Below are 22,597 nucleotides of genomic sequence, written 5' to 3' on the forward strand. Positions count from 1 at the left end.
ATTAAGATTGAGATCCAGAGAGAGGAAAAAAATTTCATGTTGTAGGGCTGATTACAAAATCAATGATTTTCATATAAAATGTGCTAGGGGTGGTTACAACCTCAGTGGAAAATGACCTATCCAAAGTCCAAAAAATGTAAAAGGCGTATTCTGGGAACAAGGATTTCTCTGAAAACTAATTCAACGCATCCAAACAACCTCTTCGTGTATTTTCTTACATTTGAGAGCCAAGTTCTCATGTTTAAGTTTGGGCCAAATTCACATAAAATATGATATATATGTCACAAATTGCAAGATTCACAAATAATGAACCAATAATTTTTATTCATAGATAACAATCCACATCAAAAAAATAATAATAATAAATTACTGAACAGTAATGTTTTATTGCAGTAAAAGTTTGTAAGAAACCAACATATGATAGCACAACAACAATAATGGATGGAACATGTAAATCAGACAAACCAAAATGGAAAGAGGATGGTAGTCTTTAATTGTAAGTATCATAATTATAATCGTGTCTGAGTATCTATCCTCTCTCTCTCTCTCTACCCTAATTGTTTCTCTTCATATATATATATATATATATATATATATATATATATATATATATATATATATATGACAGTAAGCAAGACTGATTGAGAGAGACTCCAGAAGAAGCAGGTGGAGTGTCATATTAAAAGACCAATATAATGCCATTTACGCCATTACCGGAGAATCTTTCTTTCTTTTTTAGATTATACAGAAGAAGTTAACTGTGTTTGGTATGATATTGAGATTTATCACAGGACGGTTGCCACGGATATCGGCACCATTGTAGCGGGCTTACATAGAACCAATCTAATTTATTTGTTGCCCCGTGCATTGCACGGGTCTGCAACTAGTTTCTTATTATTTGCAAATAATTCATCAATTTCCCATGTATACTCATAAAAGCTGATAAGAAATATAAAAAGTATTTCAATAGTAGTAAAAATAGTATCAACAAATCCACTGTGTGTTTGCTTCTATCTTATTTAGAAACAAACAAAATGAGTATACTAACATTTTTGGTAGGAAAGTAGACATATATTTGCATAACCAGATTAGCCCATAATGCAAATTTGTAATTATGGATACATCTGGTAAAAGTAACCAGAACTTGTTTATAATTTCAAACAAGCAATGTGGCAGCATTTCTCAAAACATTAAGACTTGGGAAAGAATCATTAGGAACAATAAAAAGGAAACCAGTGATAATAAAAATGATCACTACCTACCACAAATTTGAATGGAGCCAGATGAGCTTTGTAATCCAAGATGGAGAGTTGGGATAACATGGTTTTATACTCTCATTCTCCAAGTTGTATATGCCATTATCAATGCCCTCATTGTTCTGAACATTTTTCTCATTGGTCTGAACATTGTCATCGGTAAAGTAGATGCAGTTCCTCTTCAACCAGGGAAAATCAAGAGCTGACAGAGAGAAGGATGAATTCAAGCCCAAGAACAACACCTGGTCACCTAAGCTTTCAAGCTCGATCCACTTTCCTGTGTTTTGGTCCAATTTAGAAACTTCGAAATAAGATGTCCTCCTAGTCCATCCCAAATTTCTTGGATCGAAATCACCATCCGGCCATTTAGATGACCCCAACTTAAGGTATCTCTCATACATGGGATGGATCTCATAGTATCTGCAAACGTTCAACAACTCCCCAGATGATTCCACTAGATACCTCCTAGACCGTTTCCTAGACTGTTTTCTATCCGACTCTGAAATTTTTGTTAACTTGGGCAACCCATTGGAAGAAAAGTCACAAGCTACGAGACTACCTGAATCAAGGATGTAATAGAATTGACCCTTGTGGTATATGACATCTTCATAGTCTCCACCATTTAATGCAGTCCATCCCTCATCCCCCGGTTTATAGAAGGAAAATACCCGACGATAAGTGACGATGGAGACAACAATGTAGTCTGGTGTTGAAATAGGATCTGCCGATAAAACAGTCTTCTGCATAAACTTGTAGTCCCTTGCTCCAGGCGTATAGGGCGTGAATTTATCAAGTGAGGGAAGCTGGATTTGGATTTTTGATAAGGGATTTAAAAGATGAACGTTGGAGTTGTCATCTACTGTGACCACCCATCCCTTGGAAGATCCGCAACACCATTTCCCGTGAAATTCCGGTATTTGAATATCATAAAGCTTGTTTTCAGAGAGACAGAAGAACTTACGAGATTCACTACGCTCTTCATTAGGGAGCACCAGCAATGGAAGTCGATGCTGAGACACCGACCGGTGGAGAAGTTCGGATTGCTCGCCCAAGTCACTGCTATTGTGTATCTTTTTGGTGTTGATTGCATTGGAAGCTGAGAAAAGAGAAACAACATAATGATAAACAAATTGAGCACATAAAAAACAAATGTAAATGCATAATGGAGATTTAGAGGTTCATTGAATAGTCCCTAAAAAATTTTTGCATAAAAACATATTCGCATATAATCATATTATTCAAATAAGAGATATAATAGTTGTAGCTATGTTCCCAAATTATGTTTAATTACTTCCAAATAGGCCTTAATGTCCAATTGAAAAATAATCTTACTTTGAAATAAATTTAATATTGATGAAATCCAGTGAGGCTCTTAGTCTCATAATGTAATTGTAATTGTTAATCGTACAATAAAAATGAGTGATTAGCACTAATAAAGGGATAACAAAACTTACATTATAGGATTACAATCAAATTTTCGAAATAAAATAAAATAAAACAAACTATAGGATTACAATCACATTTACATTAGGAGACTAAGAAGACCCATCTTATTTAATTTTATTTGCCAATGGGACATTAAGGCCTCTTTGGCCATTAACTATATTGAAAAAGTATAAAAGATAAATAACGCCTTTCTCCAACAGCTTAAGCTTTTGGAGAAATTGGTAAGTTAACATGGTATCAGAGCCAAAGGTCTCGAGTTCAAACTTCCCGGATAGCAAAAATCCACATGCAATGGTCGGCCCAAAGTTGGGACCACATGGGCCACGTGTTTGCTAAGTGGGCCACACATGCAGGGGAGTGTTAAAGTATAAAAGATAAATAACACCTTTCTCCAACAGCTTAAGCTTTTGGAGAAGTTGGTAAGTTACCATATATCAATTAAGAGCATATATTAGAAACACTATGAGCAAATAGTCATATTTAACTTCAGCATCATTTGCATATACATATAGGAATGATTAGATAAAACCCGGCTACATAGTATTGTGATGTGACCTATTTTTTAAAAATAATATATATGGATAGGATATTAGTTTTGAAAGAATGACAAGAAACTAGAAATTCGTTTATCCAATCACCTAATTTCTCTCATCTTCCTCAACAAAGGTTCCTACCAACCTCTCTCTCTCTCTCTCTCATTGTTTCTTCTGAAAATATCACCATTGATTTCCACAACCTAATGTTTATTTTTTGGCCAATGGGTTGTTCAAATATGCTTTATTTTTGTATTAGTACGAGGGAACAAGTGGAACCAATGAAGGAATCTAGAGTTTTGGGTGTTACAAGGAGAGAGGAACCGTTTACAAGGTTATATTGATTTCTAGGTTTCGACGGAAATAATTTAGCATAGACACTAACAGCTTTTTCAATTCTCCATAAGGAGAGATTGCAGACGATGTTAACCATAGATAAGAGCAGGTCGGTTGAAGTGGAAGCTTGCCTCAGGAGTTCTGTGCGACCGTAAAATCCCTACCAAGTTGAAGGGAAAGTTTTATAAGACAGCTGTGAGGCCCGCCATGTTGTACGGCTCAGAATGTTGGGCCACCAAGAAGCAGCATGTGCATAAGATGAGTGTAGCAGATATGGGTGCAAGTTTGACCCTGTCAGCCCTGACCCGCCCTGACCCGAATAGGGTCTGGGCTGGATTTTCCAACCCTGAGGGCGGGTCAAGGTTCACTTTTTAGGCCCCGACTCAGGGTCGGGTCGGGTTCTGGGTTTATGCCTCTGGTCACCCTGACCCGGCCCGACCCTAAGTTTTCTATTATATAATTGAACCATCTGTGCATGTTTCTTTTGCTAATGTTTTCTATTATCTTGGATTGATGTTTCTTTAGATTATTATTGTTAATTGTCTCTACTGCCCGTCATGTTGTTGAATTCATATTGTCTTATTTTGTTCCACTTCTCTGTTTATTGATCATTTTGTTCTATATGATACGTGGTCGCTTTATTTTTGGCACTCTTAACAGGTATTTTCACTAGGGTCAATCAGGGCCAGCCAGGCCCGGCCCTGCCCAATCAGGGCTAATCAGGGCAGGCCAGGGCCGCACTGAGCCCTGTAGGGCGGGCAATGGGTTGAGGTTTTTTGGCCCTGACTTAGGGTCAGGTCGGGTCAGGGCCGAGATAATAGGATCCAGGGTTGGGCTAGGGTTTTGAAAAACCTGACCCAACCCAACCTTGTTGCAGCCCTAGTAGCGGAGATGCGAATGCTTAGATGGATGTGCGGCCACACAAGGTTAGATAGAATTAAAAATGAAGACATCCGTAAAAAGGTGGGGGTGGCTCCAATTGAGGAGAAGATGAGAGAGCACCGCTTAAGATGGTTTGGACATATCCAACGTAGGCCTTTGGATGCTCCGGTGAGAAGAGGCGACTCGTAGCAAATTGATGGAGTAAAAAGAGGCAGGGGCAGACCGAAAACCACTTGGGTAGAAACAGTGAGGAAAGACTTGATAGCTTGGAACATAACAGAAAACACGACCTTGGATAGGATAGAATGGACGAAAATGATCCACGTAGAAGAACCCAACTAGAACTCGGATTAGAGCCGCGTAGATTCCTTATACTTTCTTCATGAATTTTTTCTAAAGGATTCTTTTAGCTGACCCCAACTAGTTTGGGACAAAGGCTTAGTTGAGTTGAGTTGAGTTGAGACACTAACAGCTTTTGTTTCTGTAAGTGTGTCAATTAGGGTAGGTGTCTCAAATCTCAACGATGATGTAAAGGGAAAAAATTCAGTCATGTCAGCTTAGGTGGAAATTTAAATCCATGATGAAGATGCCAATTTTGTTTCTCTATCGTGAAAGAAACGGTGGTTGAGTAGCATTTTGTTTATCACTTTTGGGACGGGTTTCCTTTTAAGGGAGTTCGTTTGTGTATGCAGGACTATTTCTTACGAGAGAAAAGATAATTTAGAACAAAATGCAAGCCGACAAGAGCATTGCCTTAATAGCAGCAAATTTTTAATGGCATAGGCTCAACGAGCTGTGTTGAATAATGCATCACTTGTTTGGCCGTGACAAGAGCATCGCCTTAATAGCCACAAATTTCTATTGGCATAGACTCACAAGCTGTGTTCAATAGTGCCATGTTGCCCAAAATCGAATTACAAAACCATGTTTATATACTCCTCTTCCTACCCCTACGGCCCCTTGGATGGACATTAGCATGGATTTTGTATTAGGCCACCCGTGGACTCAAAGAAGAGGGGATTACATTATGGTTGTGGCGTATAGGTCAACCAATATGATGCATGTTTTGGGTTACAAATGCAGGTTTATATACATCTCTTCCCATCCCTACTGCGTCGTGGGTGGACATAAGCACGGATTTCATATTAGGACTCTCATAGACTTAAAGAAGAGAGGATTACCCCGCTCTAATTGTTCATCAAGATGACGCACTTTGTTTTGTAATGGAAGACAGTGGATGCATTGAATGTAGCTAAATAATATTTTAAAGTAGTTCAACTTCATGAAATATTGAAATCGGTCTCTTCAAAAAAGGATTTTGAAGTGATTGATGGACGCATCGACTGTGGCCAACGTTTTTCTAAATATCTAGACTTCATGAAATATTTGAATTGATCACTTTAGATAGGAACTCCAAGTTATTTAGCCATTTCTGGAGTTGAAACTTGATGAGCTAGAAGTTATGTTTCAGTGCGACCGACCACTCACAAACCGACTAACAAATGGGGATGGTGAACTGCCATTTGGGAATTATTTTATGGTGCATAGTTGGAAATAACTTAAACATTGGGACATGGTGTTACATCAAGCAGAATTTTCTTACAATCGGTCCCAAAACCGTACAATGCAGTGTACCTCGTTCAAGGCGGTGTATGATCTAAATTCTGACAACAAAAATTACATGAAAAGGCAAAAGAGATGGTAAAACATATCAAACTCTGATAAGAAAATATGCCTGTAATTTGAAGAGACTAATGGAGAGTACAAGGCTGCTTCTAATGTTGATTTTCAATGTCAGAGACCTCGTGTAGGTAGGTCTATAAAAAGAAAGGCTTCCCCTTGCACGTGAGGAAAGTTAGAGTCCCATTTGAGCGCATAGGACGTCTACAACATTAAGCACCTTACTGCCACAAGAGACGCTTCAAAGGATAAAGGTTCAAACTTTTGGTTGAGTTTCTTTTAGGTGGGACAAGCTGAGTTTCCTTCAGGTGGGACAAACTGGCATTCTAGTGATTCCGTGTGGCCTACATGACATTGTTGGAACACCTAAAGAGCAACGTAAACATTGCAGGTTGGGCTTTGGGGAAAGTATCCATAGGGTGTCTTAGAAATTGGTCAACTTTATGTGTGGCCTCATGTTTGAGTCTAGTTAGCTTCATTATTTCATTCGCATTACTGATCACAGTACTATTCACGTACTGTTCACATTACTAGTCATATTTTGGGGGCAATGGTACTTTATTTAGATGTTTTAGAATTGAATCGAAGCAATGTTACCAGCATCTCCATCCCACCCTTCGACCTGTGATCCGGGGTCGCCAAGCCGAAACGTGGGCCATTTGCGACTCGGATCGCCAAAAATGGCGACCCGGGCAACCCGTGGGAAAGGGAGAGATGCATAGAGAGTGGTACGCCCACATCCGACCTCTTCGGTTCTTCAATTGGTGCTGTTCTTGCATCACCCCGGCCTTAGTTTCTCCACACACCATTTGCCTTGTAATGTGGTACGCCCACACCTTTAAAAGAAGCTCAAGTACACGGGAGTAACAATGCCGATCTTTGGATGAACTCAAGTAGTAGTGCTGCATTGATGGTGCTCATCATATATCTGTGCATCTAATGCATCTACGAACATTCTTGAGAACATGACAAACTCAAGAGAAGAATGAGTCGGGAGAGCCCACATATGGATGGTAGACCACAAGCCCCCATCTGTTGGCAAGAATGGCACAGAACCCCAATCATGTTTAATGCTTAACATCCTTCAAAGAGCTTCAGAAAATGCAAACCTGCAATTTCCAACATTAATAGCATCACAGAAAGACCAAAAGTCTTGTTTAAGTGGATTTCTTGGATTCTTGTACATACAGACCCAAAAGTACAGGGTATCTCCATGTCTCTGTGCTTGGATGGCCTCTAAGAGCGCACTTTCAGCAATCTTAAATAAGGAACCTTTGTAACATTTTCTAGCAATGAAGCATAGCCTTGAACAGTTTCTGAAGCCATTAGATTTCTAACATACCCCTTTCCAATTGATGCAATATTGTGAGCCAGCTGAGATAGTTTTCCATTTGAAATTGCTTGGAATGGAACCTGAGTCAGCATGCCAATATTCTTCATTGGGAAAAAGAAATCCATTCACCCTGTCGTCGTCATATTTCTTGACCATGGAAAGATCTGGAGCAATAACAGGTTTCCCAGAGCACATAGCTTGAATCAAAATCGTTGGCAAAAATTGTTCTTTATGAAATGATCTGTATATCACAAGATCAGCTATGATTAAGAAACTGCTGAAGTCCCCACCAATTCCAATCTGTTGCACACTACCCCTTTGGGTATCCAAGGTTAAGAGCAATGACCTCCAGGGACACCCTATAGGTGAAATTTGAAATACCGCTTAAAATACCAACTCGCATATGATAACTTGAACTTTTATCAGTAGAGAAGTCTACAAGGAGTGGCACAAATGTCTGCAAAACAGGGGCAAACTCCAACCAGAAACCGCAGTATGAAAGCTGAATTCCAACAATAGCAATAAGAAAATCATTTGATCTGCACCTCAGGTCAACTCGTAGATCATGCCCATCATTTAAAACCATAAAATTATGTGCTTCCCAAGCTTGGGCTGGAGAATCTAGAATAACAGAGTAGTTTCCAGTATCAAATGTGGAATACACCATCGGAAACACATAGTTTGGGAAGACGACAATGGTAGCTCGACTGAAGGCACATTTCCAATCATTGATTAGCTGAATCTGCCCATTTGAACTGTATTGTCTTAGATGAAGAGCTAGTGTCATTTCATGGATGGTCCATATAACAGGTAAAGATTTGATAGGCTCATGCATAAGAAATGAAATGACATCTTTGGCCATGAAAGAATTCACAAGAACACCATCATAGATTAACCAATCTATAGTGCACTCCGCTCTGTCACTGATCTATAGAATGTTAACAGAGAGACCGATATTTCCCCTAATGACATGAGCAGGACCGCCTTCACATGAACAAATCTCATTACCTTTCTCGAACCGTGCGATCCGATAGGCCTCGGTCTGGGACTTGAGCTTGTTCACCATTTCGGGAGATATATCGATCACAATGATGCAAACCATGTCATGAGATTTGCATGGAGTCTTGAAAATATTGGAATGAAACCATACGTCATCGGAATTGACTTTTAGTGTAGCAAGTGCTCTTTAGATTACCAAGCTTTCTCCTTCTTCGGGTTTGATTTCCTCATGTTGTATGTCACCTTCCTCATCATATATGGGTTGATTTGAACCATCAATAAGATTCTCATCATTTTCCTCATCAACGAAGGCTACCACGTGTCTCTTTGGACAATCTTTGTAACAATGGCCAACTTGACCAAACTTGAAACAAGCATTTGAATTGTTGGAACGATTGGGCTGATTTCCAACATGATGTGTAGGGGATGATTTTGTAGAAGTCTCATTGTAATGATCGAATTTTGAATTTGCACCTCCACCATGTGAAGATTCACCTTTAGAAGAAGGATAGAGACTACGAACATCCACATACTTCTTAGCACCACGACGAGCAAGGTTAGCCTCCACCTTCAAAGCTAATTGATATGCATCATTGATCGGTGCAATTCCACCTCATCACGAATAGCAATTTTCAAAACATCAACATACCTTGCCACAAGTTGATCTTCATCGTCTTGAATATCATTACGAGCCATGAGTTTGTAGAATTCTTCAGTGTAGTCCAACACACTTTTGGATTCTTGGCGTAGGTTGTTGAATTGAGAAAAGATAATTTTTGAAAAATCCAAAGGAAGAAATTTCTCCTTAAGCCTTGACTTCGTTTTCTCCCAAGAAGAAATCTTATGTTTTCCTTTGTGAATCCTGATTTCTTCAACTTTATCCCACCATGTTGAAGCATAGCCACGAAGCTTTGTAGCCACAAGTTTCACATGTTAGCTTTTGGGTGTCTCCTTGTGATCAAAGAACTTCTTAATGCCAATAAGACATTCAAGAAACTCTTCGGGTTGTAGACCATAGAACTCCAACAAATCAATTTTGACGAAGTAGAAATCACGATAGAACCTTCCCAACCTAGCCTCATCACGAGTTTTGGCAAAGGGATTCACATCGGATTCGTCATTAGAACCTCCATGGCTTGATCCACCACGCTCACTACGAGCCTCTTGGCGTTCAAGTCGAATGGTAAGTTGCTCAACTTGTCTTCGAAGCACTTGAAGATCATCTCTTTCATCTCTTAAATCTTCCATCATCTGGTTACCACGCCTTCCTCTACCTCTTCGTGCCGCCATAAAAATCAAATTGAAGTTAGCCCAAGAGAGTAACGTTGGCTCTGATACCAGATGATGCGGGTGCTTAAGAAGGAAGAAGAAATTTAAAACTCAAGAACACAAGAGAAGAACCAAATAGGAGCAATGCTCAACCTAATTGATATTACATCAATTACATAAGTTAATCTCAATCCAAAATCCCCTCTAAACATGGTTTCTAACCCCTTCAATAAAAGAAAACCAAAGAAAATTTGTTCCACTTTCTCCACGACCTAACTTACAGACTAACATAACATTAATTGCATTAGAACTCACTAACTTTGACTGGGTTGGAACCCACAGACACAGTCCACTAAAACTGCCATAACTTTATAACTACTTGAGCAATTTTCGATCACAAATACTTGTTGGAAAGATCTCAAAGAGACCTACAACTTTTTAGTTTACCACTTTTCATTATTCTGCCACTTAATAACCCAAAAACTTGGTTGAAAATCGGTCAGAAGCTTTAATGCGGGAATGCACCTTGGAACTCCAACAAAGCCACCTAGGCATGACGTGGTTGCCATGTTGGCACTGCATCAGTTATTCAATGAATTCAATGGCGATGGAGATTTGTGTATGGTATTAAATGTTAGTTATTTCCTAGTACTGATGTTATTTACTTTTCGTTAAACTTGTTTTAATTGTTTAAGCATGTGTCATTTAGAAATTATAATGCTCCATAAGAAATGAACCTAATAACCACAATCATTTAAGTATATGGAAAGATTAAGAAGACAAAGAATAAAATAAAGAATGATAAATGAAGACGTAAATGGGGAAGGGTGATGGGAGGCAGTAGAGCCATCTCCGGATAATAAGAAAAGATAAATAATACAACTTAAGAGGGTCGCGCAACCCAATCCTACAAAGACTATAAGTCTCTAGGCGGTATGATCTATCGGAAAATGACTCCGCGGAATAGACCATGTGGGCAAAGACAACAAGCTAATGGGAGCTGGAGTGTCATGAGTTTAAAGATATTTTAATAATGATAAACCAGAAATGTAAATAAATTTTAGATTGATTTATGTTGATATAGCTCGATTCCTATCCCATTCTTACAGTTTTAACCGTCCTTACTTGATTCTTGTGTGCCTTATGGATTTACTGTTCCCATCATGATTCCACTCAACATTAATTGCTACTATCTATACTTGTTTTGTTGATTCTAGCCTATACACATTTATTTTAACTGGTTGTCTTCATTGGTATCCAATATTGGTATTGTCTCTATCACAAACTGTTGCATAACTCATTTCTCCCCACCAGATATGGAGAACGTGGAAGAGGGAGCGTTTGTAAACTTGAGTCCGAAGAGTGGGACGAAGAATAATTAAAGAAGTGGGAGGCGACGATATCCATCGATTTCCTTTAGTCTTTTTCTTTAGAGCTAGTGGAGTTTCGTTCTTTTTTGTTTTTAGGACTTTGGGTTATGGTGAGTTTCAAACTATTCATGGTTTTATTTATCTGTTGTTAAGACTAATTCTGTTTGGAAGAAGAATTGTGGATGACAGGTTTATCGTGCTAAGTCTGTTAAAAAATTGGGGTGTTTTTGGTAGGTTGAGTTGCTCGTAGCCAAGGTTTTAAATTTTGGTTTCGGAATGCGTTTCGGTCCTCATCGAAATCGAAATTTCGCCCGATATTTCGAACAAAATCCAACGGAATCAAGTAAAATATTATTTTAGATCGTACAAAATTTCGGTTGAAATTTCGGGATAATATTAAATATTAAATAAATCCCAGATTTTTTGGTCAAATCCCTAAAATTTCAGACCGAAATTTTAGGAAAACGAAATTTCGATCGAAATAATGTAACGTTTCGGTTTATACCCATTTCGATTTCAGTATTGACCGAAATCCAAAATTTCGGTCCGAAAATTTGGATTTCGGTCGAAATTTAAAACCTTGCTCGTAGCAACCCGTAGGGTCGTTAAATATTATGGATTGGATTGAAACTAAAATTTTCATTTTGAATATAATCAATGGCATACACAAGGTTTTTTATTTTGTTTATTAAATGTATGTAGTATGGACTATAGAATGATATTCTTATAAAAATATATGAAATTATATATATATATATATATAGTACCAGAGCGACCCATATTTGCGATCCAAATCGACCCGCAAGCCGAAATAGCGAACTGACTTAGCCTACCCTCATCGTACCATGTAAAGGGCTACCATCGTACCCCATACCCATTCCTGTACCGCATACCGGAACGAACCGCGTTCCAGGTAACCTTGAATCGAAGCTACCTCAAGTGGAGGTTTTGAGCATCTTCTTCCATGTATTCATGACCTATAGGTTTGGAACCATATGGTTAGCACATGCACTCCCCATGGCCTATTAAAAAGGCGAAATTACTTCATTGATTCCTCTTGTTCCCTCACATTAATGTAGAAACAAGGCATCTTTGAACAACCAATTAGAAAACGAATAAAATATTGGGTTGTGGAAATTAATGGTGATATTTTCAAAAGAAAAGACACCAATAAGACATGGAGACCGAGACCGTGGGAAATAGGGAAGGAATCCTTCGCTAGGAAAGAAGAGAGAAACAGGTGCCCGATTAAGGGATCATTGTTTCTTCTCTTTCTTCCAAAATTTCAAATCTATATATATTTATAACTCATTAATAGTTAATGATGGTTCCCAAATATTATTATGGAGGAGAAGAAGAGGAAGAAGTGAGGGAGAAGAAGGAGTCTCCTTAGGGAGCTCCCATGTAACATGACATATATATATATATATATATATTGAGCATCTTCTTCCATGTATTCATGACCTATGGTTCCAAACCTTGTCCCCTTTCTTTTTGCGCCAAGATTGTTAGCACAAGCACTCCCCATGGCCTATTAAAAAGGCGAAATTACTTCATTGATTCCTCTTGTTCCCTCCCATTAATGTAGAAACAAGGCATCTTTGAACAACCAATTAGAAAATGAATAAAATATTGGGTTGTGGAAATTAATGGTGATATTTTCAAAAGAAAAGACACCAATAAGACAGAGACCGAGACCGTGGGAAATAGGGAAGGAATCCTTCGCTAGGAAAGAAGAGAGAAATAGGTGCCCGATTAAGGGATCATTGTTTCTTCTCTTTCTTCCAAAATTTCAAATCTATATATATTTATAACTCATTAATAGTTAATGATGGTTCCCAAATGTTATTATGGAGGAGAAGAAGAGGAAGAAGTGAGGGAGAAGAAGGAGTCTCCTTAGGGAGCTCCCATGTAACATGACATATATATATATATATATATATATATATATATATATATATATATTGAGCATCTTCTTCCATGTATTCATGACCTATGGTTCCAAACCTTGTCCCCTTTCTTTTTGCGCCAAGATTGTTAGCACAAGCACTCCCCATGGCCTATTAAAAAGGCGAAATTACTTCATTGATTCCTCTTGTTCCCTCACATTAATGTAGAAACAAGGCATCTTTGAACAACCAATTAGAAAACGAATAAAATATTGGGTTGTGGAAATTAATGGTGATATTTTCAAAAGAAAAGACACCAATAAGACATAGAGACCGAGACCGTGGGAAATAGGGAAGGAATCCTTCGCTAGGAAAGAAGAGAGAAACAGGTGCCCGATTAAGGGATCATTGTTTCTTCTCTTTCTTCCAAAATTTCAAATCTATATATATTTATAACTCATTAATAGTTAATGATGGTTCCCAAATATTATTATGGAGGAGAAGAAGAGGAAGAAGTGAGGGAGAAGAAGGAGTCTCCTTAGGGAGCTCCCATGTAACATGACATATATATATATATATATATATATATATATTGAGCATCTTCTTCCATGTATTCATGACCTATGGTTCCAAACCTTGTCCCCTTTCTTTTTGCGCCAAGATTGTTAGCACAAGCACTCCCCATGGCCTATTAAAAAGGCGAAATTACTTCATTGATTCCTCTTGTTCCCTCCCATTAATGTAGAAACAAGGCATCTTTGAACAACCAATTAGAAAACGAATAAAATATTGGGTTGTGGAAATTAATGGTGATATTTTCAAAAGAAAAGACACCAATAAGACAGAGACCGAGACCGTGGGAAATAGGGAAGGAATCCTTCGCTAGGAAAGAAGAGAGAAATAGGTGCCCGATTAAGGGATCATTGTTTCTTCTCTTTCTTCCAAAATTTCAAATCTATATATATTTATAACTCATTAATAGTTAATGATGGTTCCCAAATGTTATTATGGAGGAGAAGAAGAGGAAGAAGTGAGGGAGAAGAAGGAGTCTCCTTAGGGAGCTCCCATGTAACATGACATATATATATATATATATATATATATTGAGCATCTTCTTCCATGTATTCATGACCTATGGTTCCAAACCTTGTCCCCTTTCTTTTTGCGCCAAGATTGTTAGCACAAGCACTCCCCATGGCCTATTAAAAAGGCGAAATTACTTCATTGATTCCTCTTGTTCCCTCACATTAATGTAGAAACAAGGCATCTTTGAACAACCAATTAGAAAACGAATAAAATATTGGGTTGTGGAAATTAATGGTGATATTTTCAAAAGAAAAGACACCAATAAGACATAGAGACCGAGACCGTGGGAAATAGGGAAGGAATCCTTCGCTAGGAAAGAAGAGAGAAACAGGTGCCCGATTAAGGGATCATTGTTTCTTCTCTTTCTTCCAAAATTTCAAATCTATATATATTTATAACTCATTAATAGTTAATGATGGTTCCCAAATATTATTATGGAGGAGAAGAAGAGGAAGAAGTGAGGGAGAAGAAGGAGTCTCCTTAGGGAGCTCCCATGTAACATGACATATATATATATATATATATATATATATATATATATATATATATATATTGAGCATCTTCTTCCATGTATTCATGACCTATGGTTCCAAACCTTGTCCCCTTTCTTTTTGCGCCAAGATTGTTAGCACAAGCACTCCCCATGGCCTATTAAAAAGGCGAAATTACTTCATTGATTCCTCTTGTTCCCTCACATTAATGTAGAAACAAGGCATCTTTGAACAACCAATTAGAAAACGAATAAAATATTGGGTTGTGGAAATTAATGGTGATATTTTCAAAAGAAAAGACACCAATAAGACAGAGACCGAGACCGTGGGAAATAGGGAAGGAATCCTTCGCTAGGAAAGAAGAGAGAAATAGGTGCCCGATTAAGGGATCATTGTTTCTTCTCTTTCTTCCAAAATTTCAAATCTATATATATTTATAACTCATTAATAGTTAATGATGGTTCCCAAATGTTATTATGGAGGAGAAGAAGAGGAAGAAGTGAGGGAGAAGAAGGAGTCTCCTTAGGGAGCTCCCATGTAACATGACATATATATATATATATATATATATATATATATTGAGCATCTTCTTCCATGTATTCATGACCTATGGTTCCAAACCTTGTCCCCTTTCTTTTTGCGCCAAGATTGTTAGCAGAAGCACTCCCCATGGCCTATTAAAAAGGCGAAATTACTTCATTGATTCCTCTTGTTCCCTCACATTAATGTAGAAACAAGGCATCTTTGAACAACCAATTAGAAAACGAATAAAATATTGGGTTGTGGAAATTAATGGTGATATTTTCAAAAGAAAAGACACCAATAAGACATAGAGACCGAGACCATGGGAAATAGGGAAGGAATCCTTCGCTAGGAAAGAAGAGAGAAATAGGTGCCCGATTAAGGGATCATTGTTTCTTCTCTTTCTTCCAAAATTTCAAATCTATATATATTTATAACTCATTAATAGTTAATGATGGTTCCCAAATGTTATTATGGAGGAGAAGAAGAGGAAGAAGTGAGGGAGAAGAAGGAGTCTCCTTAGGGAGCTCCCATGTAACATGACATATATATATATATATATATATATAGGGAAAGGTGTGCGTACTCGGTCGAGTAGATAAGCTTATCTACTCGGTCGGGTTAAAAACAGTGGGGGCCCACATTTTTGGGGTGATCCAAACCATTCATTTGAAAGGCCCTTACCTAGATAGGGTGTCCACAAAAAATCAGCCCCATAGGATCATCCTAACCCTTCCAACAGTGGAGGGAAAAATGGGCAGATTTGTCGACAAGCTGTGTTTGTCCATTTTTCCCCATTTTTCCCTCCACTATTGCATGGGTTAGGATGATCCTATGGGGCTGATTTTTTGTGGACACCCTATCTAGGTAAGGGCCTTTCAATGAATGATTTGGATCACCCCAAAAATGTGGGCCCCCACTGTTTTTAACCCGACCAAGTAGATAAGCTTATCTACTCAACCGAGTACGCACACCTTTCCCTATATATATATATATATATATATATATATATATATATATATATATATATATATATATATATATATATATATATATATATATATGAGGAAAGTGTTGGTGAGCTTAAGCGCCCAATCACATGGGTCCCACATTTTCTGTGGTGATCCAAACCATTCATTTGCAAGGCCCTATCATAGATAGGGTGTGTACCAAAAATCAGCTCCATAGGATCATTCTAACCCCTCCATTTGTGGAGGACAAAAATAGGCAGATTTGTGGACAAATAATGTCTGTCCATTTTGACCTCCACAAATGGATGTGTAACGACCCGATTTCCGTCGAGTCGCTACAAGCAAATACCCACCTTTTTTTTTTTTTTTAAACAAACCATCTATGAAACTTAAACAACTGCCATTCTTATTCCATACTAAAATATCTCCTTATAAATAACTTTAACTTACAGTCACCATTCTTATTCCATACTTAAATATTTCCTTGCAATATCTCCTTACAAAGGGTTGACTGACGAACGGTATCGTCTTCCTTAATTATTTGCTCCCCTTAATTAATTGCTCCTAGACGTCCTTGTGTTCAAACGCACCCTCCCTGGGGAGAAAAAGGGTCAGCAGGATGATAAAAACTGAACCAGTAGGAGAATTCAATTTAAAACAACATTTCAAGATCCATATTATAGATAAGACAGTATAAATTTTTCACAATAATAATTTACCAAAATCTTTAGAATAATTCAATATCATTTGGAGCAATTATAAATCATCAGTTTCAACCCAGGGCACTCCGGCTCCCATTAGCTTGTTGCCCTTGCCAACACGGTCGGTTCCGCGGGGACTTATTACGATAGATCATACCGCCTAGGGACTCTTGGTCTCCGTAGGAACATTCCCCATTTCTTCTTTTTCGATATTTAGAAATCAGATTTCCATTTCCAATATATAATACAAGAGACAAAATTTCATTTATCATCAAAATTTCATTTATCATAAAATAGTTTAGAAACATAAATATTTAGATACTTCACCATTCTTGTTGTATCACTTGAAAACCATACGAGCAAAGTTTAGTTATCACCTGCCTTAATCTTATAGTCGCAGTAGGACGAGATGGCTCCTGTAGGCAAATAAGTGAAATAGGTCAACTTATTTTAGTCTAGGTCCTTTTAATATCACACAGGCAGCACTTGTCATTTCTGTGTCCATTTATGTCCTAAAATAAGGTTCCCTGTATTCACTATTCATGTGGGCCCCGCATGTCACTATTCATGTGGGCCCCGCATGTCACTATTTATGTGGGCCCCGCATGCCACTATTCATGTGGGCCCCGCATGTCACTATTTATGTGGGCCCCGCATGTCACTATTTATGTGGGCCCCGCATGTCACTATTTATGTGGGCCCAACATGTCACTATTCATGTGGGCCCCGCATATCACTATTTATGTGGGCGTCGCATGTCACTATTTATGTGGGCCCCGCATGCCCCGCATGCCACTATTCATGTTGGCCCCGCATGTCATTATTTATGTGGGCCCCGCATGTCATCATTTAACCATTCAATTTAAATAAGTTGATAAAGTTTACTTTTACGGTTACTATGCTAGCATTTCACCGTTAAGTATATAGGTGGTAGAACCAACCATTACTTTATCCATATAGGTAGGTGGTAGAACCAACCATGAAAGAGATCATTGCTTCAAATAATTTTAGGTGGTAGAACCAACCATGAAAGAGATCATTGCTTCAAATAATTTTAGGTGGTAGAACCAACCATGAAAGAGAGACTATTATAAAAGACTTACTTGGTAGTGGATTTTCTCTTTCCTTCCTCTCTCTCTTTCTTCTCTTCTCTTCCTCTTCCTCTCTTTCTTCTCTTCCTCTTCCTCTTCCTCTCTCTCTTTCTCTTTCTTCTCTTCTCTTCTCTTCTCTTCTCTTCTCCTCCTCCTCCTCTATTTATAGACATTTTTTTGCATAGTACTTTTTGCATAGTAAAGACTATTTACTATTTTAAATTATTATTTTTGTCGGTCAACAGTATTTTTGCATAGTACTTTTGCATAGTAAAAACTATTTACTATTTTAAATTATTATTTTCGTCGGTTAACAGTATTTTGCATAGTAAATAACATTTTTTTATTATTATTTTCGTCGGTCAATAGTATTTTTGCTACTATTTACGATTTGTTTATTATTATTTTCGTCGGTGCGATATATTTTCGTTTCCACTAGGGATGGGTCCCGCTGGTCGTGGGGCCCGCTCGTGTGGGACCCGCTGATGTGGGACCCACTGGTGTTGGATCTGCTTATGTGGGGCCCGCTTGTATGGGGCCCGCTGATGTGGGACCCGCTTATGAATAGTACTCGGTGGGTCCTACTGTGAATAGTAGTTTTGAATAGTACTTATGAATAGTATTTTGAATAGTAATTCTGCATAGTATTTCGGCATAGTAATCTTGCATAGTGACTATTTTTAATATATATTTTTACCGGTTATTACAGGATGGGTTAGGATGATCCTATGGAGCTGATTTTTGGTACACACCTATCTATGATAGGGTCTTGCAAATGAATGGTTTGGATCACCACAGAAAATGTGGGACCCATGTGATTGGGCGCTTAAGCTCACCAACACTTTCCTTATATATATATATATATATATATATATATATATATATATATAGGGAAAGGTGTGCGTACTCGGTCGAGTAGATAAGCTTATCTACTCGGTCGGGTTAAAAACAGTGGGGGCCCACATTTTTTGGTTGATCCAAACCATTCATTTGAAAGGCCCTTACCTAGATAGGGTGTCCACAAAAAATCAGCCCCATAGGATCATCCTAACCCATGCAACAGTGGAGGGAAAAATGGACAAACACAGCTTGTCCACAAATCTGCCCATTTTTTCCTCCACTGTTGGAAGGGTTAGGTTGATCCTATGGGGCTGATTTTTTGTGGACACCCTATCTAGGTAAGGGCCTTTCAAATGAATGGTTTGGATCACCCCAAAAATGTGGGCCCCCACTGTTTTTAACCCGACCGAGTAGATAAGCTTATCTACTCGACCGAGTACACACACCTTTACCATATATATATATATATATATATATATATATATATATATATATATATATATATATATATATATATATATATGTGTGTGTGTGTGTGTGTGTGTGTGTGTGTGTGTGTGTGTGTGTGTGTGTGCGCGCGCGCGCGCCCAAATTAGGGTTACATTACAAAGTCTATAATACCCTTTAACACTCCCCCTCAAGCTCAAATTAGGGTTACATTACAAAGTCTATAATACCCTTTAACACTCCCCCTCAAGCTGGAGTGTATATATCATACAACCCCAACTTGATACAACTATCTCTCTAACTTAAACTTTGCCAACAGTTTGGTGAACACATCTGCCAACTATCTGCAAATTGAGTGAAGGAAGTGTCAATCTCTCCTTTCTGAAGTTTCTAACAAACAAAATGGCAATCTACTTTAATATGCTGTGTACCCTCATTGAACACTGGATTGGAAGCAATGTGAAGTGTTGTCCTATCGTCACAAACTCACAATAGAGTGACGCCGGTGATGGAGGAAAACCAATATGAAACAGAAGAGACCTCAACCAGGTCAACTCCCCACATGTATGGCCCATGGCTCGTTACTTCGCCTCTACACCATAACGAGATGTCACCTCATGCTTTTTACTCCTCTAGGACACAAGATTTCCTCCATCAAAGGTGCAATAACCGGTAGTCGATCTCCTATTTGCTAGAGATCATGCCCAATCGGCATCTAGGAACCCCACCAGTCTCATATGATTATGCTTCCTGAAAAGTAGACATTTTCCAGGAGCACTCTTCAAATACCTGACTATCTGAAGGCCAGCTGCCCAATGGGAAGCGAGGAGAACTCATAAACTGGTTGACTACTCTCACTGCATAGTATACATCGAAACGAGTCATAGTTAAGTATATCAACTAACCAACCAATCTCTTGTACCTGCCAGGTCATCCAACAGCTCCCCCTGATCTGGAAGAAGCTTCACATTGGGATACATAGGAACCTCTGCGGACCTTATTCCTAAGGATCTCATCTCCTCTAATATGTCTAGAACATATTTCCTTAGAGACAAGGAAAGACCTGCTCAAGAATATGCCACCTCGATACCAAAGACGTCCTAGATCTTTTGTACAAAACTCTGTCTGAAAAAAAATGGCTTGCCTTTGGATACATGTCGCATCATCCCTAGTAATCACAATATCCATCCTCGACATACACTATCAATAAGATGTAGCCATCACAAGAACGAGCACTGAATCCAAAGTGGTCAACTGCACACTGTCTCATACCAAAGAATCTAACATCATCGCTGAATCCGCCAAACCAAGCACATGGAGACCGCTTCATCCCATAGAATGCCTTCCGAAGATGGTAAACAGAACGAATCTCCCCAAAGCAACAAACCCAGGTGGTTGCTCCATATACACCTCTTCAGAGAGGTCACCATGGAGCAAGGCGTTATTCACATCCAAGTGATAAAGAGGCAAGCCAAGGGGATAAGGACATGAACTGATAGGATCTTCACGATAGGACAAAAAGTCTCAGTATAGTCAACACCATATGTCTGGGTATATCCCTTGGCTACCAAACGAGCCTTCAAACAATCAAACGTACCATCTGGTAAATATTTCACAATAAACACCCAAGGACAACCAACAAGCTGGGCACCCTAAGGCAACGGAACCAACTCTCATGTACGGTTACAGACAAGAGCATCCATCTAAGCCTCCATAGCAGAGCGCCAACCAGAATGAGATAAGGCTTATGCAACAAACTGGGCACCCTAAGGCAACGGAACCAACTCCCATGTACGGTTACAGACAAGAGCATCCATCTAAGCCTCCATAGCAGAGCGCCAACCAAAATGAGATAAGGCTTATGCAACAAACTTAGGGGGCATCCATCTAAGCCTCCATAGCAAAGCGCTGACCTGAATGAGATAAGGCTTATGCAACAAACTTACGTAACTGATGAGAAAATAAGGAGGAAACAAAACCCATATTGGGGGGAGAAATACGGCCATAGGAAATAAAATGCAAAATAGGGTGAGCGGTAGACCGCAAACGAGTGCGAGAAGCAATAAGGGATTCAGGGGAAATAGAAAGAAGAGTACATGGAGTGGAGTAGGCTGGCCGAGGAGGTAGAACTGGGTGAGGTGGAAGCGAGCGGATTAGCAGGCACAGTCGGGATAGGACAACGAGTATAAAACTTCACCTGTTTAGACAAAGAATGGACGACAGAGGTAGGTATGGGAGGAGGTACTCCAGACTCGGGGACTACATGACCAAGAATGGGAAGAGGTGCCCTAGACTCAGGAAGAACAGGGCTAGCTATGGGAAGAGGGACCCCAGACTCATGAACAGAACTAGTAGCGGTGGGTAAATAATAGGGGATATCATCAAAGAAGGTAAAGTTAGCACAGACAAAGGCATGCCGAAGGGTATGACTGTAACACTTGTATTTTTGTGTGCGAGAGTAGCCAAGAAAGATGAACCACTCAAAACGGGGGTCAAGCTTATCCAACCCAGCAGATAACCAATGAACGAAGCAAAGACATCCAAAAAACGTGGGGTCAAAGCAAATGGATCACCTGAAGGGTTAATCATGGAAAAAATGAGAACGACTACCCAACACGGTGTTCATAGGTAGGTTGGGGTGGGGGGAGCTCTTTGATTTCCTTCCCCACTAAGTATCTATTATTTTTTCTTGCTTTCAGCTATGTTGGGCTAATATGTCTCTTTCTTTTCTTGTAATTTCAGGGACCTCCTCAGTCACTTTCAATTATCAATAAAATCTTTCTTAATGTTAATCTACATTGAAGAGAAGATGGAAGAATGTGTGAATGAGAGAGTTCAAGAGAAAACTCCCACACGCAAAGTAATATATATAAGTGATGAAACTGGAAAGAAATAAATACCCCTAGGAAGGCAGATGCGCAAAAACTCAACACTCCCCCTCAAGCTGGAGTATGTATATCATGCATTCCCAGCTTGTTACGTAACTTACTCAATCTAGCCCTACTCGGTGGTTTTGTAAACATGTCCGCCAGTTGATCATTTGATCTTATAGAGACTGTGCAAATCTCCTTCTCTTGAATCTGATGACGAATAAAATGGCAATCCACCTCTATGTGTTTTGTCCGCTCATGAAAGACTGCATTCATAGCGATATGAATGGCAGACGTATTGTCACAATAGACTGACGTCGGTGATGAGTAGGGTTGCCCAATCTCTGACATGAAAGATCTTAGCCAGATCAACTCGCAACATGTATAGGCCATGGCTCTGTACTCAGCTTCTGCACTTGACCTTGATACAATTTCCTGCTTCTTGCTTTTCCAAGACACTTCGTTACCTCCAATAAATGTACAGTAACCATTTGTGGATCTCCTGCCTAAATCTGAAAATCCCTCAATCCTCATGTGGTTATGTTTTCTGAAGAGGAGTCCTTTACCAGGGGCTTTCTTCAAGTA

The 22,597-nt window shown here is 38.9% G+C and overlaps 1 protein-coding gene across 1 annotated transcript in view; it reads right to left on the reverse strand.

The window, feature by feature from the left end:
- LOC143883545 (putative F-box protein At5g55150) overlaps positions 1-22,597 on the reverse strand; it is a 39,637-nt gene that overhangs the window by 9,706 nt on the left and 7,334 nt on the right. Inside the window, exon 2 of the mRNA XM_077386884.1 lies at positions 1,263-2,352. Within this exon, the coding sequence (XP_077242999.1) occupies positions 1,263-2,352 (1,090 nt within the window). The remainder of the gene's footprint in view (positions 1-1,262; positions 2,353-22,597) is intronic.

Source organism: Tasmannia lanceolata, unplaced genomic scaffold (genome assembly GCF_043159265.1).
Source record: "Tasmannia lanceolata isolate RefF3 unplaced genomic scaffold, GAP_Taslan_0.1 ptg000002l, whole genome shotgun sequence".
NCBI lineage: Eukaryota > Viridiplantae > Streptophyta > Magnoliopsida > Canellales > Winteraceae > Tasmannia > Tasmannia lanceolata.